Below are 27,784 nucleotides of genomic sequence, written 5' to 3'. Positions count from 1 at the left end.
ACTCAAAAGTTTGCAATTTTGCGTTTATTTGCAAAGTTGGAAGTTGTCAAATGTCAAAGCAAGCAGTCAAAGGCGGCAAAACATTTTGTGGGCTATTTATTTGCGCAAATTGAAATTAAATAATGGATTCTGATGAAGAAATCGAAGACGTGCAATTATGGAAAGGTGTGCCTGGAACTATAATTCTCATAAACGCCTTTGGAAACTCTAAGTATAAAATATTTCCTGTTGCACATGTCGCGACATGTCGGTTGATAAGACAGTATTTACGATTATCTAGTTCGCAAAATGTAAGCGTCTGTGTATATGGCACTGAAGATACAGCTACTACAACTTTCGATTCAAAAAGTGTTATCGAAATATTTCCGTTAACTACGCCTACATTAGAAGACTTCAAAAAACTCAAAAACTTTGATATATCTTCATACGCAGAGGCAAAGGAGCTGAAATTATCAGATGTGTTGTGGCATTGTAACAAAATGTTTTCGAATTTCAAAAAACAACTCTCAAGCCGCACAATCATATTGCTGACAGAACTTCGGTCTCCTCCTATTGCCGCAGACCATAAACCAACTTTTAAGAAAGTCATGGATTTAGTTGATTGCAACATTGATTTAAAAATAATAAATCTGTCTGATGAGGAGTATCAAATTGATGAATTTTATAAAAACCTTTTACTGGAAGCCAATAAGGGACAAGACTACAAATTACCACTCCCTATGTGGGATAGTAAAGAAATAGAAAATTTGATGCTAATCCAGTCACATCGGCATTTAGCTGTGGCCAAAATGGACTTTGAAATTGGGAATGGCTTGTCTATTGGAGTGGGTATTTACAGTTTACTAAAAAAAAGTGGATATACACAACGCAAAAAGTCAAACTTAGAACGGGATACTAATGCTATTGTTACAAAAATAACAAAAACAATGAAACATAGTGTTGTCCAAGAAGAAGACGATATAGAACAAGGTGTACCCAAAGAGGTCCCTTTATTGAAATCAGAAGTATTGCATTACCAGGAGTATGGGGGTGAAAGAGTACAATTTACAGATCAGGAAATGAAAACAATCAGAAACCCATTTGGCCCATCCATGTTAAAACTTCTCGGATTCAAGCCAGCTGGTTTGATGTGCAAGGAAAAATGGTATTTTAAAATGTCCTACTTTTTGTTTCCAAATGAAGGTTCACTAGAAGGTTCTACTGTAGCATTTAAAGCTTTGCATAAAGCTTGCAAAGACATGTCCGTGGTTGCTATTTGTGTATTATGCACTCGGGTTAATTCAAAACCTGTAATAGTTGCACTTTCACCAACCTCTAAACCTTTGGGTCTTGATGTTGATATTGGCTTTGATGTTATTATTATACCTTTTATGGAAAGTGTGAGAGATGTTCCAAACATTGTGGAAGATGATGAGCCAGTTACTGTTAATGAAGCAAACAAGACTGTCATGGGGGATATATTGAATACCATGAGATTTGATTATAAACCTTACATGTTTGAGAGTCCAAAAGAGCAGTCACATTATAGGGCTCTTGAATCATTAGCTCTAGAAGAAGATCTTGATCCATTCATTGATACAACTCATCCTGATCCAAATATATATAAAGACATTAGAGAAGATTTATTTGAAGAAATATTTGGACCATTTGGGGCCCTTGCTATTAAACGATCTGCATCTGCAAATCAGTCTGGTGGTAGCAAGAGGACTAAAGTGGAAAATGGGAGTGGGATTGATGAAAACTTACTCCAGGACAGAATTAGTTCTCAAAAAGTAAATGCTTATAATGTGGCACAGTTGAAAGATATATTGAGATTCAAAAACATAAAAGAAATGCCAGCTTTAACTGGTTTAAAGAAAGCTGAGCTTGTTGATCTTGTTTACAAATATTGTTCATAATATGTAAGTTAATTTTTATGAAAATAAAACACTTTTCAACACTTAAATTAGTTTTATTGCTTGTATTGACTAATATCCTTAAATATACAAAGACCCATCAGCAGGACCCAAGTGATGTATGCCAATGAGCAAAGCATCCACAAGTGTCCAAACTCCAAGTCCACCAAAACTGAATAACTTCCCAATGCCTTCCTGCCAGTGGCCGAGATAAAATCTGTCTGCTCCGAAACCACCTAACGTCAAAGCCAGGATAAGAGCAGTGCCCCATCTGGTTCCAGCGGTCCAAGAACATTGTATTTTCTTCAAAAACTTCCTCTTGCCTAAGCAAAGGATATCATCAGATACTGTACAGTTAGTTCTGAAATAAACAATAATTATGTTGTTACAGACTTGAGTTTTATTAATTTTGAGTTATTCCCCTATGTATCTATGACATATGACAGCACTGTGTGTAGAACTTCCAAGCATAGTTTTCTCTTAAGTTATTTCCATGATTAGGGGAAAATTATATGTTAAGCAAAAATTTGAAATTACAAAAATTTTGTACAGAGAATTAGAAATATCTTAGGGGAAAACATAACATCTCATCCATCCATCGTTTTTCTGCTTCAGTAATATAAAAATTCAAATATTGTGACATACTATACTGTGTTATGACAAATAACTCAATAGTATATTTGAGTAACTTACAAGTAAAACTTTGTAGGTGAAGCCAATGAATTGCAATTAGCCTTTTGTTCACAACGATGCTCCCATTTCTCAGTTTGATAACAAAACCTGCACATAGCTGTCCTGTTGAATGTTTTGGGACCCTATACAAAAAACAACATATGAGTGTCTACATGTTACAGGAAAGTAAGTATTGGTCATTCTGGAATGGATAAACTTATGGTTATATTTCACATGTATAAATTTCCTTAATTTCCAGGATATTTAGTTATGATAATTTAATGAATTATTTTGAAACGATTGAACGATTTTGCATAGAGGTGTATAAGAGGTAATATCTATCACATAATATTAAGTCAAGTCAAAAGTGACCAAAAGACAATTTACAAATAGGCAAATAGAGTAATCTGACTTAATAGATCTACATAGCATTAAGTAAATCACCTAATAATCTTATTACATGATTTACTGAAATACAATTATTGTATATGACCCTGAAGTTAGCGGATAGCAGACAAAATAAAATTTCAGATAGGGATATCTACAAGCGAAATTAAGTTTTTCAAGTTTACCAAATTATAAATGGTTTGTCGTTGACTTACCTACAGATGATAATAAACAATTTTTTTTTGCTAATAAAAAAATTTTTACATTAAAAATTAAATTTTGGGAAACTCTCACCGTGTTTCCTATCATTTCATAAATATGCAATTTTCTAATTTAGTTTATTTTTAGATCCAAAAAAGATGATTTCAGTTAGTTTTTTAAATTTTGGCTTAGGTCATTCTGGGACGTATATCTGCGAGTAAAATGATTATTATTAAAAAAAAAAAGTCACCTTTTCGTCTTTGAAAAATCTAAAGATGATATTTTTTTGATTTTAAATTTGTTAGTCGGATCGTTAGATATCCTTAATTTTTTATTTTTTTGAAAATTTTGGTGCCGGATATCAAAGTAAAAAATAATCAAAATCAAAATCAAAAAACTGTCATGTTTTCATTTTTCACGAATCTAAAGATGATTGATCTCGGATTTTTTATTTTCTTGAATATTCTTATTTTTTGATTTTTTTGAAAAACCATCATAATTTTTCCGCCATGCCCAAAATAGAGTTGATCGAAATTTTTTAATTTCTCCTTTTTTTCTTATTTTATAGTGTTCAAGTAGTTATGGAAAAATGAATTTATTTTTTGATGGTTCAATTTTTACATCTTCAAAATTATTCACGATTTTCACTAATGTAGATATCAAATCCTCGTAATCGAACGTCATGGTTCTTGTGATAATACGATATCGAGATATTAAAATTTGTAAATCACAAACGCTCACAGATTTTCACTTATACAGGGTGAATTTTTAAAACGGGCCTTCAGGGCCAAATCTGAAACTATAAGGATTAGCGAAAAATGCTGAAAGGAGTTACGAGGCCGATTTTGATAAAAACTAAAACTGCATCATTAGTTTTTTAAAATATTTTTTTACCTTAGCCGGGAATCGAACGAGTTCATTTTGAAAAAAAATACATCTCTATATTATTTCGCTATCTGATAGTGTCGCTTATAAGGATAAAATTCTGGGAAGTAATGTTATGTGACAAATTAAAGGAAAAGGAAAATTTTGAAGAAAATACGTATTTTTCCATACATTGGCATACTAATCCTTAAGGATTATACATAACAAATGATTTATGTATAATTCTTTAGAAACATACATAAGTCATAGCATTGAAGAATTTGTTGGTAAAACAACTAATTATTCGATGTTATAACTATGGCATATGGCTTAGTATGAGAAAGTAATAGTTTGGCAAATAAGTTACCGCCGTTTTTAGGATTTATTTTTAATGAAAATAGATAACTGATTAAATAGTAAATTCTTATTGTTTGTTGTTTACAACTTCGTTTCAACGTTAAATATGATTTTCTATATCTCTTTTTTTAGTAATCACTCGGATTCGACTCTAAAAGTAATTCTCGCAAATTGTCAACTTTACAACTGTATTAAACGAAACTCCGCCCATAGCTAAGTCGGACATAAAAATATAAATTATTGGGAAACAAAACGTCCATTTCGAATGATTAGAAACATTGAGCCAAAAAAAAATGTCAATACACGAAATGTTAAAATTCATGAATGGCGGGAACTTAACTGCCAAATTAATATGGAAAAATATGTATTTTCTTAAAATTGAGGCTTTTCCTTTAGTTTGTCATTTATCATTACTTTCCAGATTTTGATCCTTATAAGCAACACTATCAGATAGTGGAATAATATAGAGGGTGCATTTTTTTTTCAAAATGAACTCGTTCGATTCCCGGCTAGGTAAAAAGTTATTTTAAAAAAGTAATGATGCAGTTTTAGTTTTTATCAAAATCGGCCTCGTAACTCCTTTCAGCATTTTTCGTTAATCCTTATAGTTTCGAATTTGGCCCTGAAGGCCCGTTTTAAAAATTCACCCTGTATATATATCACTAATGTTAAGAATCATCTGATAAAAATTATTTACATTATTAAACTTGAACATAGTTACGTATTTACAACTAAAAAATATTTATGTTTTTTGATTGATTCGTTGTTTAAATAATTCAAAAGAAAAAATAACGCCACCTGTCAGAAAGAAAATTTTTTAGCGCGACATTTAAACACGCCCCGTACTTACCTCAGTCAGCTAATTATTTTCAGTTGAATTGTCTTCGTCATATGTTATTTAAATTAAAAAAAAAAAAAATTATTCATCCTTTACCTGATATTCTCCGTCAAAATAATTTTAAAAAATTGAAAAATATAAATATTTAATGAACAAATGAAAAAAAAAAAGATCTGAAAAGAATCATCTTCAGATTTTTTAAAAATGAAAATGAAAAACTTTTTTTTTTGTGTTTCTCATCATTTTTGATTTTAATATTCCGGCCCAAAATTTTCAAAAAAATCAAAAAATAAGAATATTCAAGAAATAAATAAGAAAATAAAAAATCCGAGATCAATCATCTTTAGATTCGTGAAAAATGAAAACATGACAGTTTTTTGATTTTGATTTTGATTATTTTTTACTTTGATATCCGGCACCAAAATTTTCAAAAAAATAAAAAATTAAGGATATCTAACGATCCGACTAACAAATTTAAAATCAAAAAAATATCATCTTTAGATTTTTCAAAGACGAAAAGGTGACTTTTTTTTTTTAATAATAATCATTTTACTCGCAGATATACGTCCCAGAATGACCTAAGCCAAAATTTAAAAAACTAACTGAAATCATCTTTTTTGGATCTAAAAATAAACTAAATTTGAAAATTTCATATTTATGAAATGATAGGAAACACGGTGAGAGTTTCCCAAAATTTAATTTTTAATGTAAAAAATTTTTTATTAGCAAAAAAAAAAAATTGTTTATTATCATCTGTAGGTAAGTCAACGACAAACCATTTATAATTTGGTAAACTTGAAAAACTTAATTTCGCTTGTAGATATTATCCCTATCTGAAATTTTATTTTGTCTGCTATCCGCTAACTTCAGGGTCATTATTGTATATGTACTTTTAATACTTACACTACATATAACTTTGGATTTAACATCACATGTGTAAATAGAAGGTTCACCATATTCACAATCTATGCTCCTATTGCAGGTTATGCACGGATAGTGCAGTGTGGAACAGTCTGATGCATTTTCTCTATCAACAGTAGGACAACTCTTCAAGTACTCATCATTGCCACTAAAGTTTACTCCTTTATCATTTGCACTTTCCTTACTTTTCCTTTCTTTGCTATGAATTTCGTTATGAGCTAAAAAATTTAAATTAATTATAAGAAATATGTCACTATGACGATATTGGTGAACTGTGAACGTAATAAAAGCATATTTTTACAAACAAACTTAATAAATAACTTACCCATATCAGTTATATGAATTGTGTTAAATATAACAAGAAGAATTAAAACGAAACAATCTCTAATACTTATTCTTAGTGGTCGAAACCTAGGCATTTTTACGCGTACATTTACAGGCGTTTTGTACAAAATCACTGCTCACATCGCTTTCTTGTATTAACGATATAACGAATGTTTAATACATTGTAGTTGCGAGCTATAATAATACAGAATACTTAACAAAATTATATCCAATTGAACTCTTTAAATTCTTGAATTTTGTTTATACTTTATAATGAAAAAAACGACACAATGACAATGACATTTGACAAAAGATCGTCGAATAAGATACAGATTATAGTCTTCTATCGATTAGAAGTGAATCCACAGATTACATATGCATACTACGTATGACAGTGTTATTTTTAATACGCTTTTTAATTATTTGATTTAAATTAACCAACTTATTTGATTTGAAATAAAATAAATATCACAATATAGTGTATATAAATATATGTATGCCTAAAATTGAAATAAATGATCGTAGCATTTTATTACGCAGTTTGTAGATGGTCTTATGTACGTACAATAAAGCAACATAAAACAATGTACAGTGCTAATTTAAATTATAACAATTAGAAATATTAAAATAAATAGTAATAAGAATTATGAAATCGAAGGGGTACTGCTTGAGTAAGTTGGATAAACTAATAAAAAATGGTATGTATGCTAAATTAATAACCCTTCCTTGGCAGTCGAGTAAAAAAGAAAATAAGAAACGCGCGAATTATAAACACGAGCAGAATTTTACGAGTGGGTTTGTATAGTCTGCGCCAAACTACTAGTCCGCTCTGAAGTTGTAGTCATACAATTTGCTATGGCGATGCGATTCCTTTCTATATTCAGAGTGAACTAGCAGTTTTACGCGGACTATACTGTTCAACTGTGTTTCAAAGAAGAAAAATAAAGTACCCGAAATTTCATAGCTACATATTTATTTCAATAATCAATATTTAATAACAATTATAAATTTAACAAAATTAAATACACATATTATATGACATGCAATTTAACAAACAAATCTGAAATATTAACCAGGAAAACTTTGCGAATCAATATCACTTTTTATATTTCTGTCGACAATAAATTTCGCCGTATTTTCCTCCGTAATCGTGGATAGATCAGGGACGGCACAAGTTATAGGAAATATTTGATGCAAGTTAGCGCCGCACGTCTCGCTACTACTTTGCTTTTGCAATGCCACATCAACATAATTAGTATTTGACTCGTCCTCCGACAAAAGATACCACTTTGAACTTCTTTTCTGAGTCTGGATAGATGATTCATCAGATAAATCGTCTGTTAGAAGACTGTTTATTGGAGAAATATTTGCATCTGAGCTATTCAAAATGGTACCACTTATCCTCTGAGATGTTACTGCAACAAAATGAATTTTGAATTATTTTTATGGTTCAGATGGCGGAAGAATCAATTCTGAATGGAAAAGGCAGAGGATCTACTGCAGTCTTGTTTGTAGAATGTGGCAAGCACCACCAATACATCAGTCATCAGGTTACCTGAAAGTGTTCCTCCTACCTTACTTAAGGATTGTTCAAATAACATTTTTTATATTTACCTTTAATATTGTTGTAAAGGCTAGCAGGTTCATAATTGAAAACACGTGATTCCTTAACATTATAAAATAAAAATAAAACTATATATCACCTGTACTCAAATTGTCACCGTCTTGTGCATTTTCACAAAATATATCTAACAGTACCTCTTCATTTAGATTAATCATTGACTTAGAACTTTTCAGTTCATGCAATGGCGCCGAATTTGAATTGAGTGATATTATAGAGGAAACATTATTTTCAATGATCTCCACACTGTCGCCGACACATTCGTGAGCGTGGAGGCAAGTATCCGAATGGTTGTGTATGAGGTCAATACTATCCTCGCCTGGATGAAGGAACACACCAGACTCCGTGTCATTAATTCCACTATCCGTCTGTAGTGATGTCTTACCAGTTTTTTGCCTCGTATCCTCTGCACACTGTACTTTCTTCTTCTTAGTAGGTTTTACTATTTTAACTTTGATAACATCCTTTTTCTTTCTTGTCTTAGTCTTATCCGAGTTTCCCTTCCCATCGATAGTGTTAACATTATCGTCTGCTGCATTTGTTACAACTAATACCGGCGGTGGGTTAGATAGCCTGCTTCCAAACGACTCGGTATGTTCCTTCTCTACAAGTAGTTCTGTATTAGCGACTTTCACATCTTGCTTCTTTTGCCGCTTACGAGGAGTCGAGCATCGCTTCTTTGCGTTTGCTTTCAGTTGTTTATTGGGTTCGCATATCTCCATCTTACTTTCAGTATTATTATTGTTTCCAGTAATACGATTAGCTATTTTCTTAGCACTTTCTAATAATAAATTTCTCAGTTTTTGATTAATTGATTCTGACAGTGTTGGTTCTTTAATATTGACTGCACATATTTTGTTTAAAAATGATTCCGATATCTGTTGTGTAGAATTTGTAACATTCATATTATAATGACACTCTGTTGGGTTGTCGCAGCTTTTCTCGAGACCACACTCCTGTTCCATTAAAGGTACAGACATATCGACATCTGCAAACATGTAATCATTTAACATAGTTTGTTTTACTTCTTCAGCAGTGGTGTCTGTTGGTAATTCGTGGGAGTGGCTCAAAGCATTTCTATTTATTGATATATTTTCAACAATCGACAGTACCGGTGAAGGCGGCAATGTTACATTGCTGGAATTTTCCCCATCATTGTCTAAAGCAGGGCTGAGATTATTGATATGATTTGAATTATGCTCAACCAAGTTGGATATGCCATAATCATTATTATTTAGGCAATCATTGCTATTTATAGTTGGACTTGTCTCAGCTATCATTTCCAAATGTTGAATAGAATGTTTCTTTTGAGGAAATAGCATTTGATAAGATTCTGATCTATATATTTCCGTGTTCAAGCTGGAATCTTGACGACTTGAAGATTTTAGTGGCGCGCTAACAAAAGAACGGCTGGAATCACTCGATAAATCTTCGGATATGTAAGACCGAAGTTTTCTTTTTAAGATACGTTGCGATTTGCTCTTCCCTCTATTTAAATTGGTTAAACTCGATTTACGTTTTTTCCTTAAACACATACTCAAAGTACTGGCGTCAGAGTCTTGGTATCCTTGGGTACTGTCTATCGAGTTGCAAGACAAGTTTTCGGGCGATGAAAGTATTTTTGAGTCCGTGTCAGCGCTGGTGGGGGAAAGAAAATTAAATTTTACAAATGCCAATTATATTTCAATTAGCAGAAAAGCAGCAGAAGCTAAAGTGCATTATGTTACATAGCTGAAGTTAACATTAAGAGACATGCACGTGCATTAAGTAATGGAAGCAGGTTCGTTAAAATACAACTAAATTAATAATAAAGCTAAATTAATAATACATACACTCACCTAATATATTATTATTTTTATAATAGTGTCCCTTATTTAATATTTTCATTTTTACTTTTAATTTATTGAAATTTAAGATTAACATTATAAAGAAATTATATATTATAATAATATATGCCCACAAATGGGTAAGGTAGCCGAGGAAAAGAAAATAATAATAGAGATTATATAAAAATGTTTAGTAATTAAGAAACCAAATATTTAAATTACATAAAAAGGTTTATTGTTAATATCATTTTAAAAATAAAAGAATGATGTTATAAATATAAATAAATAAGACACAGAGTATTTCTTAACTATTTATTTGATGCAAACACCTGCTCCCATTCACACTTCACGGAAATAGTACATCATTTACTTATTTTATCTGAACATAGTTTCCTACGCGCCTTTAACTACTGCTTAAAAATAGTAAACAATTGGTAAGTAAAAAAGATATTATGATTTATTACTTGTATACCTTATTTCCTTAATTTGTACAGATATCATTGATTAAAATATGACTGAAATTTCAAAATGTATAATGGACTTGTTACATCGACATAAATCTCGTATTGGAACTACATAATATATAGAATAGGGAATATGCATGTGATTAAGATTTACTTGTTATTTTTTTCGTCGGTATTTTATGGTCCTAAAATTACATCTAAACAATTATTTTTTATTTATTTCGTATGAAATTGATTAAAACTTTAATCAAAAATCGTAAATTATGCGAGCGAAATTCAAATTTGCAAAACGCATTGCCATTGGTCGAATCGAAACATGACGTCACACAGCGTGTTACGATGTTTATCGGCGTCGATATTCATACTGTTTGCGAGAAAAATTGTTTTAAGTTATATTCCTGCAGGTTTTTTATTACCTAGTGCGATTTTACTATATAATATTATTAGGAATAATCAAGAACAATGATTGAAATTAGTTTTGTCAAAGCACAATCGGACTAATTACCAAAAATATGCAAAAATGGATAAGCAGGTGTTTATGCATAGGTCAACTCAGGCATATTTAACTGATCATAACTTAAATGTTGTTATCATTCACCTTTATAATATTATAATAGATTTTAAATCATTTTGTGTTTTTCAAATTATATTGTTTGATGTAGAAGTCGATAAGTACCTAACGAAGTAGATGATCAATGCAATATTTTAAAATTATTTACCTACAATTATTGTTTGTAAATGCAAATGTTAGTGCGATTTTGGAGATACTTTATCTGTTTCCTATAATCTTACACCACTTTTTTAGTATTTTCGCATCTTTTGGAACAGAAAAAGCACTATGTAATGTGTATAGTAGTGTTTTTGCACAATAACTCTAGGAAAAATGTAAAGTGGAGATTTAGCCTTTCCCATGATGTAAATATCGATTAAACCTGAAAACCTTAAATAATAACTTTATGTGCATATAGTTATCAACACAAAACACGCTCCGTGACGTCATTCAAAGAGGGTGAAAAATGGCGGCGTTCAAAAATGTCAAATTTTAGCGATACTTTAAATAATTAATATATATATTAATAATTATTAAACACTAATAAAATCGTTTATATTTTTTACTTTGTTAAAATGAAGCGATAAGTGATTTAAAATAATAAATTAAAGATGTGCACATTCCCTATTGAGCTTTAAAATGATTTTTGTACTAGTTCCAATATTAATTTGTACAAATATTGTTGATTTAAATATGCCTGGAATTTTATATTGTATAATAGAAATATTTTGTCAAGATATAACATTTTCATATTAGTACTCATATTGCATCATAGAACAATTTTTATGAATACCAGTTCCAATATGTCCAATGTTCCAATACGAAATTTCATTAGTAATTTCATTTTTCTTCTTTAGAAATCATTCACGTATTTTCACCCAATCATCAAATAAATCCGCTTAAATTATCAAATTTATTTATGAGATCCGAATCATTTTTGTAACAATTAAAATAATAAAAAGTCATAAAAGCGAATATATTCGGGAATATTTCCAGCATGCACCATATAAAATTTATTAAAAACTAAATAAAAAAAACGCCTTGACTATTGCTGATTATATTATTTAAAGACAGCGCATTACATTTTTTGTCCGACACTGTCTAATATTGGCCTCTAAACTGTCAATACGATATTACCTGATATAATTCACAAACATGAATATAATATAATATAATCATAAGCTACGATGCAAAAATAACAAAAACGAATAAAGTAAACTATAATAATAACCATCCATATTTGTATTCATAAAAAAAGAACATAGAACTATATTATTCCGAGAAATTGACCATTGATAGGCAGTCAATTCCATCAGTTAGTCAGTCAGTCAATCACTAACCTTCTATAGTCCGATTCATAATTAGGTGTCCAAAATGTAAACAAAGGTGTTGACTTATCAAGAAAATACGTTTCACATGGTAGCTTCTTATTTTTGACAATATTATAGTAATACAACGACAATACAATAATAATGTAAATAAATTAAGATCAATTCACATTTTCTAATATTTATTAACCGACTTGAAAAAGGAGGTGGTTATCAATTCGGTCGGTATCTTTTTTTTTTATGTATGTACACCAATTACTCCGCCGTTACTAAACCGATTTTAATAATTCTTTTTTTATTGTGTAGAGACGAGCTGCAAGTTGGTCCCATTAAATATGGTTAGGATCCATCGATTGGTTCTGGAGAAAAGGAGGGGAACTCCTCCACCCATGTAAATATAACAGCCATAACTTCGCCGTTTATGAACCTATTTTAATGCCTTTTATTTCGTGTGTGGACAATTGCTACAAGTTGGTCCCATTTCAATATGATGAGGATCAGAGTGGGTTCTGGAGACAAAATATGTAACTCCTCAACCGATGGGTATAATTGAGTTGTGTTGGAAGATATTTGGTGTAGCTTCTAATGAAATTGAAAAGCCAGTTCATCATTGACTATTTAAGGGTCTGATAATGTGGCTCGAAGACAAAATATGTAACTCCTCAACCGATGGGAATAATTGAGTTGTGTGTGAAGATATTTGGTGTAGGTTCTAATGAAATTGGAAAGCCAGTTCATCATTGACTATTTAGTTAGGTTAGGTTGGAACATATAAGACAATATAAAACTAAGCGAGCAGGGCGCGGTAGCGCCCTGCGAGCGGGCGGTTCCAATCAATGTAAATTCAGACCTTACCTTAATTCATGATCACGTTTATATAATTTTATATTGTATTAATATAAATGTTATTATGTCATCACTAAAAAGGGTGAAAAAAATTTTTTTAACAAAAAATACAACCGACTTCTATGTCACTACAAAGTAAAAAATAATTCAAATAAATGTTGGTTTAGTACATATTTCTGAAGTCGGCGCTCATATTAGACACGCTGTTTACATCGTTATCCAACGAAATATATTGAGCGCCGACTTCAGAAATATGTACTAAACCAACATTTATTTGAATTATTTTTTACTTTGTAGTGACATGGAAGTCGGTTGTATTTTTTGTTAAAAAAATTTATTACCTCAAATTGGTTCAATACAATACAATAATAATAAAAAACAAGGTTTATGGTAGAAAATTAAAATGTGATAATGGTAACACAATCGGGATCCAAAACATTTTTTGTGCCGTCATTTTTATGTTGCGTAGCTGATGTTATACATTTTCGTGATCGTGATCGAACTCGAATGTTTTCTCGATTTCATAGCGCGTTTGTTAAATTGTATGTAGTTGATATTTTTTTGTTTCTTGTTGAGTTTGTTAAAGATTTTTTTTCTTGTTGATTTGTTAAGGTTTACAATACCTGTAATCGTATTTTGACAATGACATTTCTTTGTTTACATTTTGGACACCTAATTGTGAATCAGAGTATAAGTGACCCAATAAGTTCATAAACTATGACATTCAGTTTATGGTTTTACATCGGTCCAACAGATCGCATATGACCCTATTCCTACTATGTACTGTTCAGGGCGATTTTTTTCAAGTATGTGTAGATGGAGAAATCCGAAACCGATCCGGGATCGATTTTAATTATTTAATGATTGGTCTTTTCAGCATTAGCTATACCATATAGTATCGTATTTGGCCATCCACATACACTTGAAAAATTAACCCTGTGTAATTATTGACTACCTCACATTTGCCAAATAATTTACCTGATAGAATAAGCGAACAATTTTCTGTTTTCCATATTTTTATACAAACTTAGTACAATATCGCATAATATTGACAGTCTAGAGGCGACTTCGTGTTTGCTTAACTGTAGTGATAACTTAACTTTAAAACTCCCATAAATTATATTCAATGTCATTTCATTCACTTCATTTGTATCTACTTTTCCAAGTTTTAAAGTACAACAGTTCCAACTTACTATCTCCGCTTAGATCGTTTATTTGTGTTCACTTTGGGGTTAGACTTGTTCATTTTTCTCGTAGCTGTTGGTTGTGGGTTTTGTGGGGAGGGAAACTTGTATTTGACTTGTGAATCGTCCTCTTGTGCTACGACATTTTTTGTGGATCTCCTAGTTGTCTTTCTTGTACTGTTTGTAACTTTTTCGTTTTCTTCTTTGTCTGTAAGACATAATAAATATGAACGCTACGAACTAAGACCAAAATGTGTAAAATAAATAAAGCTCTTACATTCATTAATTAACAGACAGCATAAATAAGCCCTCAAAAGGGTTGTTGAAAAAAAAACATTCCCTAAGAGTTTTTAATAGGAAGGAATTCTTACGTATAAGAAAGTTTGGACAGTATTACACACATTGAAAATTGAAAACTTGTTAATTTTTCAAACATATCATGCAACAAAGACATGAAGAGCATATATAAAGCTAAAAGCCGTTTTGCTTTATATTATAGTAACGGGAAAACATAAAAACGTCAAACTTGGCGAACGAAGCAGACTCTAAAATAATACAACAAATAATAAAAATTGGCCAATTCTAAGGATGCCTTTCTTCCACAAATGTGCAACCTCGAATGTTAAGTTAAGCGAGCAATAGCTACAATATAATATATTATACATTTAATAAACATATAATATACAGTGCTACAGCTATATTGATCGCGATCCTTAGCTCGCATCTAGAAAAATATGAATACAAGCAACGAAAATGAAGTAAACCTATTGGTGCATTTCAAAAGTAAGCCAGGTGTCTCGCACCTCTGGTGGAAAGGTCACCTAAGGGTAGAGCTATCGGCACAGCGTGAAAGGTAATAGCTGCCTACTACTACGCTGCGCCTACGACCATCAGCTCTAAGTTGGTCTCGCACTATGAGTCCCAACATAGCAAGTTTATTTTCACCACGTCACAATCACGTGACCACAATACATGCAATTAGTCCGGAACATCGCCATACAACAACGTACAAACATTGAATAACGTAGCATAAATTTTAATACCATTTAACATTTTCTTCGGCGTCCTCGATTGCTGTCTCGTTACAATAGTCGTATTATTTTCTGAATGTAGCGTTCTTCTTTTTGGCAATGCCTCTGTTATTTTTTGGTCTTCACTAGATAATTTTCGTTTTTTCGTGGGACTGACTGGAGCCGATGATGCCTTTGTTTGTTTTAATGATCGCCTAAAAATAATTCATTAATGTACATAATATCCATGGGTAGCAGTGACCACTTAACATTAAGTAGCATGCATTCCAGTTTCTTACATAGAAACAACATAGTTTACTGTTTTTAGCAATGAAATGGAACTAAAATATGTATGTCATATAAAAATTATATTAAATAGATTAGAATACCTTTTCGTAACGTTGGTGTTTGCTAAGTCTTCCAGCATGCTATCAGATTTATCTCTTTCCTCTATTTCCTTGAAAATTTCTTCTTCCAACTTATTTACTTTTTCTCGTACATCTATAACTAAACGATAAAACTATTATAAAAATCTATACTTTTAGATATCATTACGCCACCATAAATAATATACATACGAGTACTTAAGGTAATATGGTTTTATAGTAACAAAAATAAAGTGGTAAAAAGAGTTTATTTTTTGTGCTTTTACATATTCATTTATTAAAATTGCCTTTCCGAGTGCTCCTAAACTTTTCAAAATTCTAAGCAATTAATTAAGAAAAAAAAAACAACATGACAATTTGTAGAGGAGTAACATTTAATAGAAGAATATTAGAACTGAAGGAACTGGAGCTAATAATCATCAAAAAGATTACATTCTTATATTCAAAAAATTCATTTCCTAATATTATTTAAGCAATAAAACAATAAATTTACCGCCATAGTCCACATCTGTCGAAGTGGAATCTCTGCCAGTCTTTTGTTTTTGTATCGCCAACTTATTAGGGCTATCTGTTTGTTGTTGTAGTACATTACTTCCCCGTTCCTTTATCATTGGATTATCTGGTGCTGGCTTCTCATTAGCCGGCTCCTTGTGAAGTATCTCCACTACCTGCTGCAGCACGGGATGGATGTGGGACCAGTGGCCTTCAAGCTGCACTTCCTATAAAAACACCACAAATAAACTTATCATAAAGTTTTTCATCGGTAATTTTTTTTAGTATTAAATACGCCACTTATATATTTTTTTACATAAACTTGAGATGGTGATGCATATGCATTCCACCAGATGGTAAGTGGTATAGTCCGCGTAAAACTACTAGTCCGCTCTGAATATAGAAATGAATCGAATATAGAATATAGAATGAAACCAAATTGTATGACTACACCTGCTCGCAACAACTTCAGAGCGGACTAGTAGTTTGGCGCGGACTATAACTTCGATACATCTGAAACCAATTTATTAAAATAGAGGGCTACCTGAAGTCGATCACAGATGTGTTACCGCTCATGAGTACTAAGGTTATCTCATATGAAAGTCAGTCGGTATAAAGCGCTAAAACTTTTTTTTTTATAATATAGGAGTAGCAGACGAGCATGCAGTCCACCTGATAGTAAGTGGCTACTGCCGCCCATGGACATCTGTAATCGACCCCAGATAGGATTAGATATTCCTACCTGAGGTCGGCCACAGATGCGCCGCTACTCCTGAGGACTAAGCTGGAACGCCTCCGAAAAGTATGTCTCCCTTACCACATCCTTCAAAACGGAACACAGCAGCGACTAACACTGCTATTAAAAGGCAGAAATAGGTAACGTAATGAATGAATGCCCCCTTACTACATCCCTTGAGGTGTTGGTAGATTTAGCGATCGTTAACGCAACTGTTAGGAAATACTCGGTGACGTACTCACTTCATTGTTCTTCGTAAATTTAATTTTTACTGTTTTCGATTCAGTTGTTTCCTTCTTTGTTTTCTCAGCATCTTTATTACTCGATTCGACATCTAAAATACAGGAAATAAAATTATTTATAACCATCATCGACCCAATATTGTCCCACTGCTGGACACGGGTCTCCTCGAGGAATGAGAAGGTTTAGGCCATAATACACCGCGCTGGCCAAGTGCGTATTGGTAGACTTCACATACCTTTGAGATTTTTTTTATAAATCTCTCAGGTATGCAGGTTTCCTCACGATGTTTTCCTTAACCCTTTAAGCAAGTGATAATTAATTTCTAATACGCACATAACTTTGAAAAATTAGAGGTACGCGCCTGGGATTTGAACCAAGGTCGAACCCCTCGATCGATATACCGAGTTTCTTAACCACTAGGCTATCACTGCTTTTTATTTATAAAAATGCTTATTTATAAAATATTGAATAATATTTTAGTCATAGCAGTGTCAGATAACCTTGTTCGTCCATTAACTAGGTTCAGGTTTACGTAAAGGATAATTTAAGTGACAACAGCGAATTACTTACTTTTCTCAATGCTCTCTTTTGATGGGTCTGTAGACGTTGAAGATCGCCTGAAAAGTATATTAATATTATTATTAATTTAAAAAAATATTCATTTTAGATTTAGCATTACCAGTATGATCTTATTTCAATAATTACTAAATCTGTTTCAATCAATGTTTATAAACGCTTGATCAAATTCAATTGTCATTAATTTAGAATTGATTCATATACAACTCTTTTTGAACATTTTATCAATCCACCACGGATATAAACAATTAGCAGGTTCATTATAAGCACAAAGTCAAACGCATTTTTATTACAATCATAAAAAATAATGTTCGACTTACACTGACATAATTGGTTCCGCAACAGCAATGTCGTGGGACTCTACTGGAACAATTTCCCTTTTTTCATTATGTTTTAATAATCTGAAACAACACACGAAATAAGGTATTGACTAGCCAATGAAATTGTAGTTCTATTAACATATAATTCATGTTGATTACTATTTACAGAAGGCATAACTGATCGAATACTGAAGTGTAGGAATATCGGCTGGGACGGCAAAATCAGCTTTTTTGTACAGAAAGAGCTTTGAAATGTAATATGCGACTCCGGCAGGTTTAAGGGGCGGCAAAATAGAAGACACACATTTTAAAGATTTCGTCTTGACGATCTATTTTCGCTTTCGAGACATATTGCCTCTACCCCTTAACAATTTGATAAAGTTTAAGCCGTAAGACAAATATACTGAAAAGTTAATAGAGCAGCATTATAAAATATTTTTTAATATTATAAAAAAGACTCACTTTGTTAGTTCATCTGTCTTCTTTCGTTCTTCAACATATTTCAATTTCCAATACGAATCTTCATCTTCCGAATCGTCTACAAGAAAAAGAGATTTGTAAAATTTACATATACCATTTAATACTAGTGTGAAATGTTTATATAGTAATCCATATTCTGATGACTTACTTTCTGGGTTATATGTAAGGTAATTTTTGATTATTTTTCCATCCTTCACTACGGGATAAATTTTCTTTCCGTACATAACAAAAAGACCACCTTCCTCCTCCAAAGATAAAATACGGGCCGGTTTCGGTTTCCTTAAAAAAAAATAGTGTTTCAAATCAAAAAATGGCAGAATGACGTCACGCGCTGTATGTGTGCAGTAATTGCAGTATATTTCATAACTACATATTTATGTTTGAGGCTGCTAGAACCAAAGTGTCCCAACTGCATTTTTATGACTTTTGACATATCTGTATTTATGTAATTAAAAAATGTTGCACACTTTTACTTTTCTCCATATTGTAAATCATGTTTTTTGTAGTTAGGCTACTCTGGTTCCAACAGCCTCATTTCATAAGAATTGGTATTAAATGGCTTACGACTTTTGTCGCCTCTATTGATTTCAAAGCATTCTTATATTAATTTCCATTTCTCTGTCAAATGTGCAGGTAAGTACTTACAAATATTTCCTCGTCTGTTTGTTCTTGCGTCCTCTGGGAGGCGAAACATATTCGGATCCAGTGTCTGATGTCCATTCACTTGACCCCGATGAGTCAATTATGATTCTGTATATTAATCTTATATATAAAATTCTTTAAAAAAGTCACAATGTTAGTTACCATACTCTGCCGAAACGGCTTTACCAATATCCACCAAATTTTATATGCACCTTCATTAGGTCTGAGAATCGGCTACCATCTATTTTCCATACCCCTAAGCGATAAGGGTTGTTCACCTTAACATTTTTTTATTCATATGGCAACACAACGTTTGCCGGGTCAGCTAGTATGTGTATAAATATTTGTCAAAATATATATCTTCACATTGAAGCAGGAATCAAGCCTGCAGAAATAGGCATGGCTTTTTCGTCTGAACCACATTGGTTCTACCGCCTTTCAAATTCAATTCAAATTTATTATGTAATCTTATGAATGCTTTTGTGTAGATAAATTATACAGTTTTTTAATGTCTTTGTCGCGTCCAATTACGAGTATACTATCATCATAATAATATGATATGCTTACCGACGGTGTGATGAATGCCTTTTCTGCTGCTTTACATGCTTCTGACGTTTTGATCCAACCCCTGAAAAAAATTATCATTAGTCTATTTTTCTAAATATTCGACACACAACTATTTCTTTGATCTCGCCAATTCTTTCTTGAATCATAGTGATGAAGATGAATGATGCATGCAACTAAAAAAAATGCTTTACAGCCGATGATATTATCGGAAAATGAATTCCCAGTATGTTAAGCATTCACTAAGTTTGAGTAACTCACCAGCGGAAAATCCAAATACATTCGCTAATGCTTTGTCTCTGTACATTTTATGAGAGGCACGCAGAGCCTTATTCTTCTTTGGCGGCAACACGATATCGTCGCTAGATGATTCCGATTGTGATTTTAGAATCACGACGTCGTTTATAACTTCTTTCATGTAATCTGCACCAGATTCGTGCTGAATACTTGATTCTCTGGTGGTATCCCCTTTGCTGCTTGTGTCTTTATCTTTCTTCCTTGATGTCTCTTCACTTGTCACAGAATCTTCCTCTATATCTTTCAAAGCAATAACTTTCTTCTTACTTTTCGGTTTCTTGGACACAACATCGTCTGATGAAATTAGATTGTCAGGATTTGAACGTAAATTTTCATCATTCTTATTTTTATGTGTTTCATTCCCATTTTGGGTGTTTACTGAATTGTTGTTCTTCTTGTCATTTTCAAAAGTAATATTGCTTTTAACTGTTGACAATTTTGTGTTACCTTTGTATGGACTCAACTTTGAAGTTGTTGCCACATTGTGTTCCTTTTGTGTTTGTGAATCATCAGATAGGGTTTGGGCTTCATTTTTATCACTTCTACTCTTCTTAGGGCTTTCCTTATGAATATCCTGTGAATGGGATCGTTTTCTTGAGTTGCTTGAAATCTTTTCAACTGACTGGCTAGAACCTGGCTTATTCAAATAATTATCAGCATTGTTATGTAATTGTTGAAATGCTTCTTGGTTATTTGGAAGTACAACTGCTGTAGAATTTGATTGAATCTGGGACTCTTGATTTTCTGAATGTTCAGGATTATTCTTTTCAACATTACTTTCATTGGTATTAGGAATAACATCTTCCTTACTTGTAATATTTTCTACCTGATTTTCAGAAGCATTTGTACTTGGTGTATCATCAGTTATGTCAATACACTCAGTTTCAATGTTGTCTTGTAAAACATCTTGATTTGATTTATTTCCCATAACAGAATCGATTTGACTAGCTGTTTCCTTGTTAGTATTGTTCTGTACATTATCCATTTTCTCATCATCACACTCATTATTTTCAGTGTCTAATATTTCAATTGGAGACAAGTTATCATTCCTATTATTAGTTTCGGGAAATTCAACTATTTGCATTTGTGGTTCATCACCTTCATCATCAGTTCCAAAATCGTCTATAACCTCTTGAAGCATTGGTGTTAAAGGTTCAGAGTATGTAATGTAATCCCGTATAGATTTCATAGAAGATTTCGCTGGGGAGTCATCAACATTCTCCACACCTTTAGGTTTATTTGGTGATTCCAAATCTTTCCGTATATCTTCAGCAGTCTTATAACAGGGTTCACTCATTGCTGTGTCAGTTGAAGATCTATTTTGATTTACTTTTGTATGATTTGGCTCACCTGCATCATCCACTTCTTTAGAATTGCCTGGCTTTGGTGGCTGAGGATCTTTGTTGTGAGAATCTATAAATAATTACATCCATTTATAGAGTTACTCTTTTGCAAAGGAAACCAAAAATGACCTGTACCAAAATATGTAATATACTGCAAACTTTATTGTAGAATGCAAAGTGACTTAAATTTGGTAAATCATTTTATGCAAAATACTAGATCATTACATTATTCATCTTTTAAAACATTTGTGGTTGGAAACACAGTCCCTTGGGACATTTTCAAGGTATTACAGGCGGATTATATTATAGGGATCAACAAAAAGGGGCAAAGAAGCTGTTCTCAAAGCCACTGATGTATTACCAACATCAGAAAGTGTTGTAGAAAATGATAATTCACTTTAAATTGTAACTAGTACTCATACCTATTATGAATAAAAAGTCTACATTCTATAAGCAATTTATGGAGATTTAAAAGTAACATTAAATTTCCTTTTAAATCCCCATACATTAATATCCCCAATCCCCATAAATAGCATTGTAAAATTTAAGATTACTTACCACTGCTGTTGGAGTTTTCATCAACAGTTCTGATTTCCAACTTATTATTTATCTTTGCTTCTATATCACACCTACAAATAATAATAGCAAAAATACTTATATTTACATTTAAATTTGATAATCAGAAAGAATTTTTTATATTTAGATTTAATATACAGAATGATATTTATTTTATATTGCATCTCGACGCTTGAAAGGCAATCCTTACTTAGCAATATTGAGTAAATTATACAAGAGCTATTCAAAATTTAAAAAAAATCAAAAATATTAAATAATGGAATTAAAATATCTACATGCCTGTTTAACTCTCTCATCCCAAGACTCATTTCAACCCAACAACTATATTCTTTCCATTTCTTTATTTTCTCGATGACAGTTCTTTGTAGTGTTGTGACCAAATAAGCAATGATATCGATCGCATATATTTATTATATGTATTTTGAACAAACACAAAGACAATAAAGATTACTTGTTGTAATAATTATTTCGTTTCATTGTCGAGTACCTACCTATATCTACTTATTTTACAACAGCTTCGAAAATTTTAAAGAAGTAGGCATTATCAATCAAAAATTTATAAGTGTAACATCTTGTAATGAATTATAATATTATAAGTATATTATTATGTAATATAATATAATAGTCAATAAATTTGTACAAAAGAGTCTGGCAGTAGATTAGTTTCTTCCATTTTGTAAAAAAAAAAAAACGAGTGTGTTATCACGTTACATTTATCGTTATAGCTCCTATAGTAATCATTATGTGTAGTACATCACCAGTTGTCCATGAACTATAGTATTATCTGTGTGACATTTTAACGTAAACAACACTAAATTACATGGTAAGTAAACAACACAATTACTGTCATCGAGAAAATAAAAAAAATTAAAATATGTAGTAGGTTAGGATATTTTTCTTTTTTGTAAATACATCACCTTTAAATCTTTATATAAATAGAAAGGATTGACTTCAATTGTCAATTGTATATTTAAGTTAATGTTAAAGTTAAGAGTGTATTAATTTATTTTCTGTTTAATTCCCTATGTACAACTTTCTTAAAATTGATTTACAACTATTTTAAGTAAGATTTTTTGCTTTTCAATAAGATAATTTAATCTTACAAGAACTTACTTTTTAATGACTTAAGCTGTAGCAAAATGAACAATGATATGTTTTTCTTTTGTTTTGTACTACCAATTCCCAAAATGATTTACAAAAGAGTACTCCATATATATTGTACTAGCAGAACCCGCGGCTTCGCTCGCGTAAAAAAATATGATATGACATACAAATAACTGTAATCGTAAATTTGTACCTTTAACAATTTTAACGATAAAGTAGGAGAAGTAATATTTAATTAATAAAAGCTTTTTTTTCGTCACTGTGTACCTAAATTGGTCAAGCTTTCTTCAGAAACATACACTAAAACTCAAATTAGTGGACTGTAATGAAACTTTCTTTAAAATATAAGTTTCATGTAGGATACAATAATTATTATTTACACTATTCCATAGGAATCATCCATGTTATATGGGGCCTTACATACAGTGGTTCTTTCCAGGGTCGCTGGCTGGGCGGTTAGAGTGGGAGCTCTTGCCGCCCGCAACTCCAGAAGTCCCCCTTTAGTTTCGTACGACAGGCAGGGGATACTGTAGCCCTGTTCTAGCCCAAAATTTTAATCCAAGGTCTATGTATCTACCACATCACCACCACTAATCCACGCATAACCAAAACCATACCCCACGGCAGGACAAAATGTTGGCACGCAGTGTGTCCAAAGTAGTTGCGATGTACCTAATCAGTATACCAAAATGTAGACTAATTTGAATAAAATTACGCATTATCGTAAATGAAATTTGCACCGTGGACGACGTTGTCGTGTATTTGTCTGAATAGACGTTATCTGAAATTTCGAACCTACGGGTGGTGTGTGGCCCGCGACCTTCCCGTGTGGCCCGCGGGTCAGCACGTTACTAATAATTGGCCAAGTGCAAGTCAAACCCGCACCTGGAGGGCTCCGTACAACCAACATTTTCATTTTTTTTAATTTCTTGTATTTAATATTGCAGCAGCCATTAAAATACACACATTGTAAAAAATTGAACTGTCTACCTCTGACGGTTCAAAAGTTAGTTGGAAAAATATCGAATAGCAGTTTGTTGTATGGGAACCCCTTTTTGTTTTCAACTTTTTTTATTTTCAGCATTTGCTGTTATAGCGGCCACCGTTATGCATCCTCTGTAAGAATTTCAAATGTCTATCTATTACGGTTCCAGAGATAGAGCCCTGCGATACACGGACAGACGGACAGACAGCGAAGTCTTAGTAATAGGGTTCCGTTTTTATCTTTTAGGTACCCTAAAAACCCTGTTCTACACTTCAACACGTGCAATACATTCCCATGTTAAAATATATGTTACGACGGCTCGTGGAATTTCGCCCTACACTAAACCTCTCTGCACTCTGTTCTTTTTCCAGACACGCCATAGGAGGAATAGAAGGAAGTTTCTTTAAAAATCGTTATTGAAGTTACTTACTTCAATAACGATTTTTAAAGAAAATTCCTTTACTTATAGTATCCTAATGGGATTGATTGTTTAGTTGCTAAAATTGCTGAAACAGATGTGTAAACAGAAAGGCATAATGCATACACCCTTTTATAACCGTCTTAAGGGTTGATCTAAAAAAACAGTGACTCAGATGCTTCATTGAGTCAATGATAATTTTCATAGTGGTTGCTTCCAAATTAACGGATTATAAAATAAAGTTCCAACCCCTATTTAACGACATTAAGGGTTGATTTTCAGAAAATGGAAAAATAAGTGATATATTATTTACAACCAGAAACCAAAATACCAATTTTCATAGTCTTTGCTTCATAATCGGCTTACTTCTAAACAAACTTTCAACCCCTATATTACCCACTTAGGGGTAGATTTTCCATAACTGGTGTTAAAAAAGTTCTATTATTTCCAACAGGAAAGCCAAATGCAAGTTTTTATAGACCTTGTTTCAGAATTAACGGAGTTTGAAATAAAATTCCAACCCCCATTTAACGACCTTAAGGAATGATTTTCCAAAAACAATAAATAGGTGTGAAATAAGTGTTTAATTATTTTCTATCGAAAACCCAGATACTGATTTTCGTTCAGTATACATTAAAACTGGGGGACTTTCATACAAACTTACAACCCTCATTTAACCCAAATAAGAGTTGTTTTATGAAAAACGGTAGAATTAAAGTTCCACTATATCTAACCAGTAAGGAAATGACTAATTTTCGTAGCGCTGGCTTTCAAATTGGCAAATTTTAAAATATGCTGTCAACCCCTATTTTACCAACTTAAGGGTTGATTTTCCAAAAATGGTGAAATAGGTGTTTAATTATTTTCTATTGAAAACCCAAACACCGATTTTCATACAGTTTACATCAAAACTGGAGGACTTTCATACAAACTTACAACCCTTATTTAACACACATAAGGGTTGATTTTCCAAGAACGGTAGAATTAAAGTTCCACTATATCTAACCAGTAAGGCAATGACTAACTTTCGTAGTGCTCGCTTACAAATTGGCAAATTTTAAAATAAGCTGTCAACCCCTATTTTACCAACTTAAGGGTTGATTTTCTAAAAATGATGAAATAGGTGTTTAATTATTTTCTATCGAAAACCCAAACATCGATTTTCATACAGTTTACATCAAAACTGGAGGACTTTCATACAAACTTACAACCCTTATTTAACACACATAAGGGTTGATTTTCCAAAAACGGTAGAATTAAAGTTCCACTATATCTAACCTGTAAGGCAATGACTAACTTTCGTAGTGCTCGCTTACAAATTGGCAAATTTTAAAATAAGCTGTCAACCCCTATTTTACCAACTTAAGGGTTGATTTTCTAAAAATGATGAAATAGGTGTTTAATTATTTTCTATCGAAAACCCAAATACTGATTTTTATACAGTCTACATCAAAACTGGGGGACTCTCATACAAACTTACAACCCTTTTTTAACCCAAATAAGGGTTGATTTTCCAAAAACGGTAGAATTAAAGTTCCACTATATCTGACCAGTGAGGCAATGGCTAACTTTCATAGTGCTAGCTTTTAATTTGGCAAATTTTAAATTAAGCTGTCAACCCTTATTTTACCAACTTAAGGGTTGATTTTTCAAAAATGGTGAAATAGGTGTTTAATTATTTTCTATCGAAAACCCAAATACCGATTTTCATAGAGTTTACATCAAAACTGGGGGAATTCCATACAAACTTACAACCCTTATTTAAACCACATAAGGGTTGATTTTCCAAAAACGGTAGAACTAAAGTTCTATTATATCTAACCAGTAAAGCAATGGCTAAGTTTCATAGTGCTGGCTTCCAAATTGATAAAATTTAAAATAAGCTGTCAACCCCTTGGAAGATATTTTTTTTTTTAATTTTCAACGCCCCCGCACTCCCCTCTGGGGGTGGAATATCATAAAATTAGTTTTTAGTAAATTCAAACATGCCAAAAAGAATATCCTGACTAAGTTTCATACCTATAAGAGCTGTAGTTTTAAAATGTGATTTTTTTTTAATTAACACCCCCGCAACCCCTCTTGGGGGTGGAATTTCGTAAAATCCGTTCTTAGCTGACCTCTACTCGGTGAAAAGAATATTCCTACCAAATTTCAAGTCTTTAGCTCTAATGGTTCCAGAGATATCGTGATGAGTGACTATATACGTGGAAATCTCTTATATATATATTGTATTGTAATACAAACCCTTGCTGAAAACTTGCTATTTGTTGAACCGTTAACTTGTAATAAGGATTGGTGATGTCCGGTAGAATCCTTTTCAGAAATGTCTCCTTCAAACTTTGCCAAGTGCGAGTGGTAACCTAAACAGAAACAAGTAAATTAACATTTATACATAATATAAAATAGACATATAATATAGATTTGTTAAATCAGATCTAAATAGAATTGAAATGTGTTCTAAGGATCTCTAAAACAACAATTTACAACATAAATAATAAACATTATTATTATATATTTTTATAATAGTTTCAGTAAGTAGTCAGCAATTAATTAAACTTTCATGGTAAAAAATTAAACATATGACAAACTGTTTTTTAAGGTAATGGTAAAAGGATAAATGAAAGAAATACATACTGGAAAAGACATGGGAAAACAAATAACTCTTTTAAATATTTTAACATATTGTTATAGAACTTACATGAAGGATGTAAAGTAATTAAATTTTACAATCTAACTCACATTAGTGCCAGCAAAATCCATCCACATTTTTCTTCCTCTGTATTCAGCAAACGCTCTGTGTTCTATCAAGTATTCCACAATCATTTTCATCTCTCTCATTGTGTATGCTTTTCTGTAAATAAAAGTTAATTTAGTTAATATTTAGCCGTTTATTCTTATGGCGGTAAGCGACGGATCGCACCAATCAAAATAAATCTTAATTTAAAAACAATAAAACATACAGTACTAAACTGGCAGATCAAAAACTATTGGATCAAGGGAATTAATATGTAAGGGTTACAAGTTTAAACTTGTTTTATAGAGAAATCAGAGAAACAAACAATGAAACGACGTAATATAGAACTCACCCCGACATTTTGGAGGGTAACTCGGCGCGTTGTTTTCACCAAAACTACTGTTAAAATACTTTTTTAATGTACACGCGCATTACATAGCATACACAGTGAAATTAACTTGACCATATAACACCAATTTATTATAAAAACACCTTCATTTTATAAAGTTTTACAGACTTTTATGAGGCATTATAGCCTAATAAATAGACAGACAGACACAAACTATACATACACATTACACAGACAATCGGTTGAACTAA

The 27,784-nt window shown here is 32.0% G+C and overlaps 2 protein-coding genes across 4 annotated transcripts; one reads left to right on the top strand and one right to left on the bottom strand.

Annotated features, from left to right (window-relative positions):
• The first annotated feature begins 26 nt into the window (after positions 1–26).
• On the top strand, positions 27–1,945 carry Irbp (Inverted repeat-binding protein). Its single transcript, XM_073086541.1, has one exon. It carries the CDS (start codon positions 123–125, stop codon positions 1,896–1,898), a length of 1,776 nt encoding a protein of 591 aa, XP_072942642.1. The 5' UTR covers positions 27–122; the 3' UTR covers positions 1,899–1,945.
• On the bottom strand, positions 1,931–27,784 carry LOC140752302 (uncharacterized). Of its 3 annotated transcripts, XM_073086540.1 has the most exons (21): positions 27,537–27,778; positions 27,190–27,301; positions 26,695–26,810; positions 21,926–21,996; positions 19,989–21,437; positions 19,731–19,791; positions 19,167–19,271; positions 18,670–18,800; positions 18,504–18,579; positions 18,042–18,122; positions 17,716–17,762; positions 17,145–17,236; positions 16,168–16,393; positions 15,678–15,795; positions 15,322–15,503; positions 14,288–14,486; positions 8,163–9,718; positions 7,533–7,874; positions 6,118–6,353; positions 2,589–2,710; positions 1,931–2,256 (listed from the first exon to the last, which is right to left on the bottom strand). In XM_073086540.1, the coding sequence occupies exons 1-21, from the start codon at positions 27,542–27,544 to the stop codon at positions 1,977–1,979; spliced, it is 5,610 nt and encodes a 1,869-aa protein (XP_072942641.1). In that variant the 5' UTR covers positions 27,545–27,778; the 3' UTR covers positions 1,931–1,976. The 3 variants fall into 3 exon arrangements, with proteins under 3 accessions (XP_072942641.1, XP_072942638.1, XP_072942640.1); XM_073086537.1 differs by lacking the exons at positions 1,931–2,256; positions 2,589–2,710; positions 6,118–6,353 and having other exon boundaries at positions 7,416–7,874; positions 15,678–15,789; positions 27,537–27,784; XM_073086539.1 differs by lacking the exons at positions 1,931–2,256; positions 2,589–2,710; positions 6,118–6,353 and having other exon boundaries at positions 7,416–7,874; positions 19,167–19,244; positions 27,537–27,784.

This window comes from Epargyreus clarus, unplaced genomic scaffold (assembly GCF_041222505.1).
Source record: "Epargyreus clarus isolate Ecla_fem2 unplaced genomic scaffold, WU_Ecla_fem_2.2 ptg000024l, whole genome shotgun sequence".
Taxonomy (NCBI): Eukaryota; Metazoa; Arthropoda; class Insecta; order Lepidoptera; family Hesperiidae; genus Epargyreus; species Epargyreus clarus.
Note: the sequence above shows the minus strand (reverse complement) of the source record. Positions and strands in the feature narration are given on the sequence as shown.

Coding starts and splice junctions, on each gene's coding strand:
- Irbp (XM_073086541.1), top strand. CDS start 123: ATGGATTCTGATGAAGAAATCGAAGACGTGCAATTATGGAAAGGTGTG.
- LOC140752302 (XM_073086540.1), bottom strand. Junction 21,438..21,925: donor TGAAAACTCCAACAGCAGTG/GTAAGTAATCTT, acceptor AATTATTTATAG/ATTCTCACAACAAAGATCCT. Junction 18,580..18,669: donor CCTTACATATAACCCAGAAA/GTAAGTCATCAG, acceptor TTTTTCTTGTAG/ACGATTCGGAAGATGAAGAT.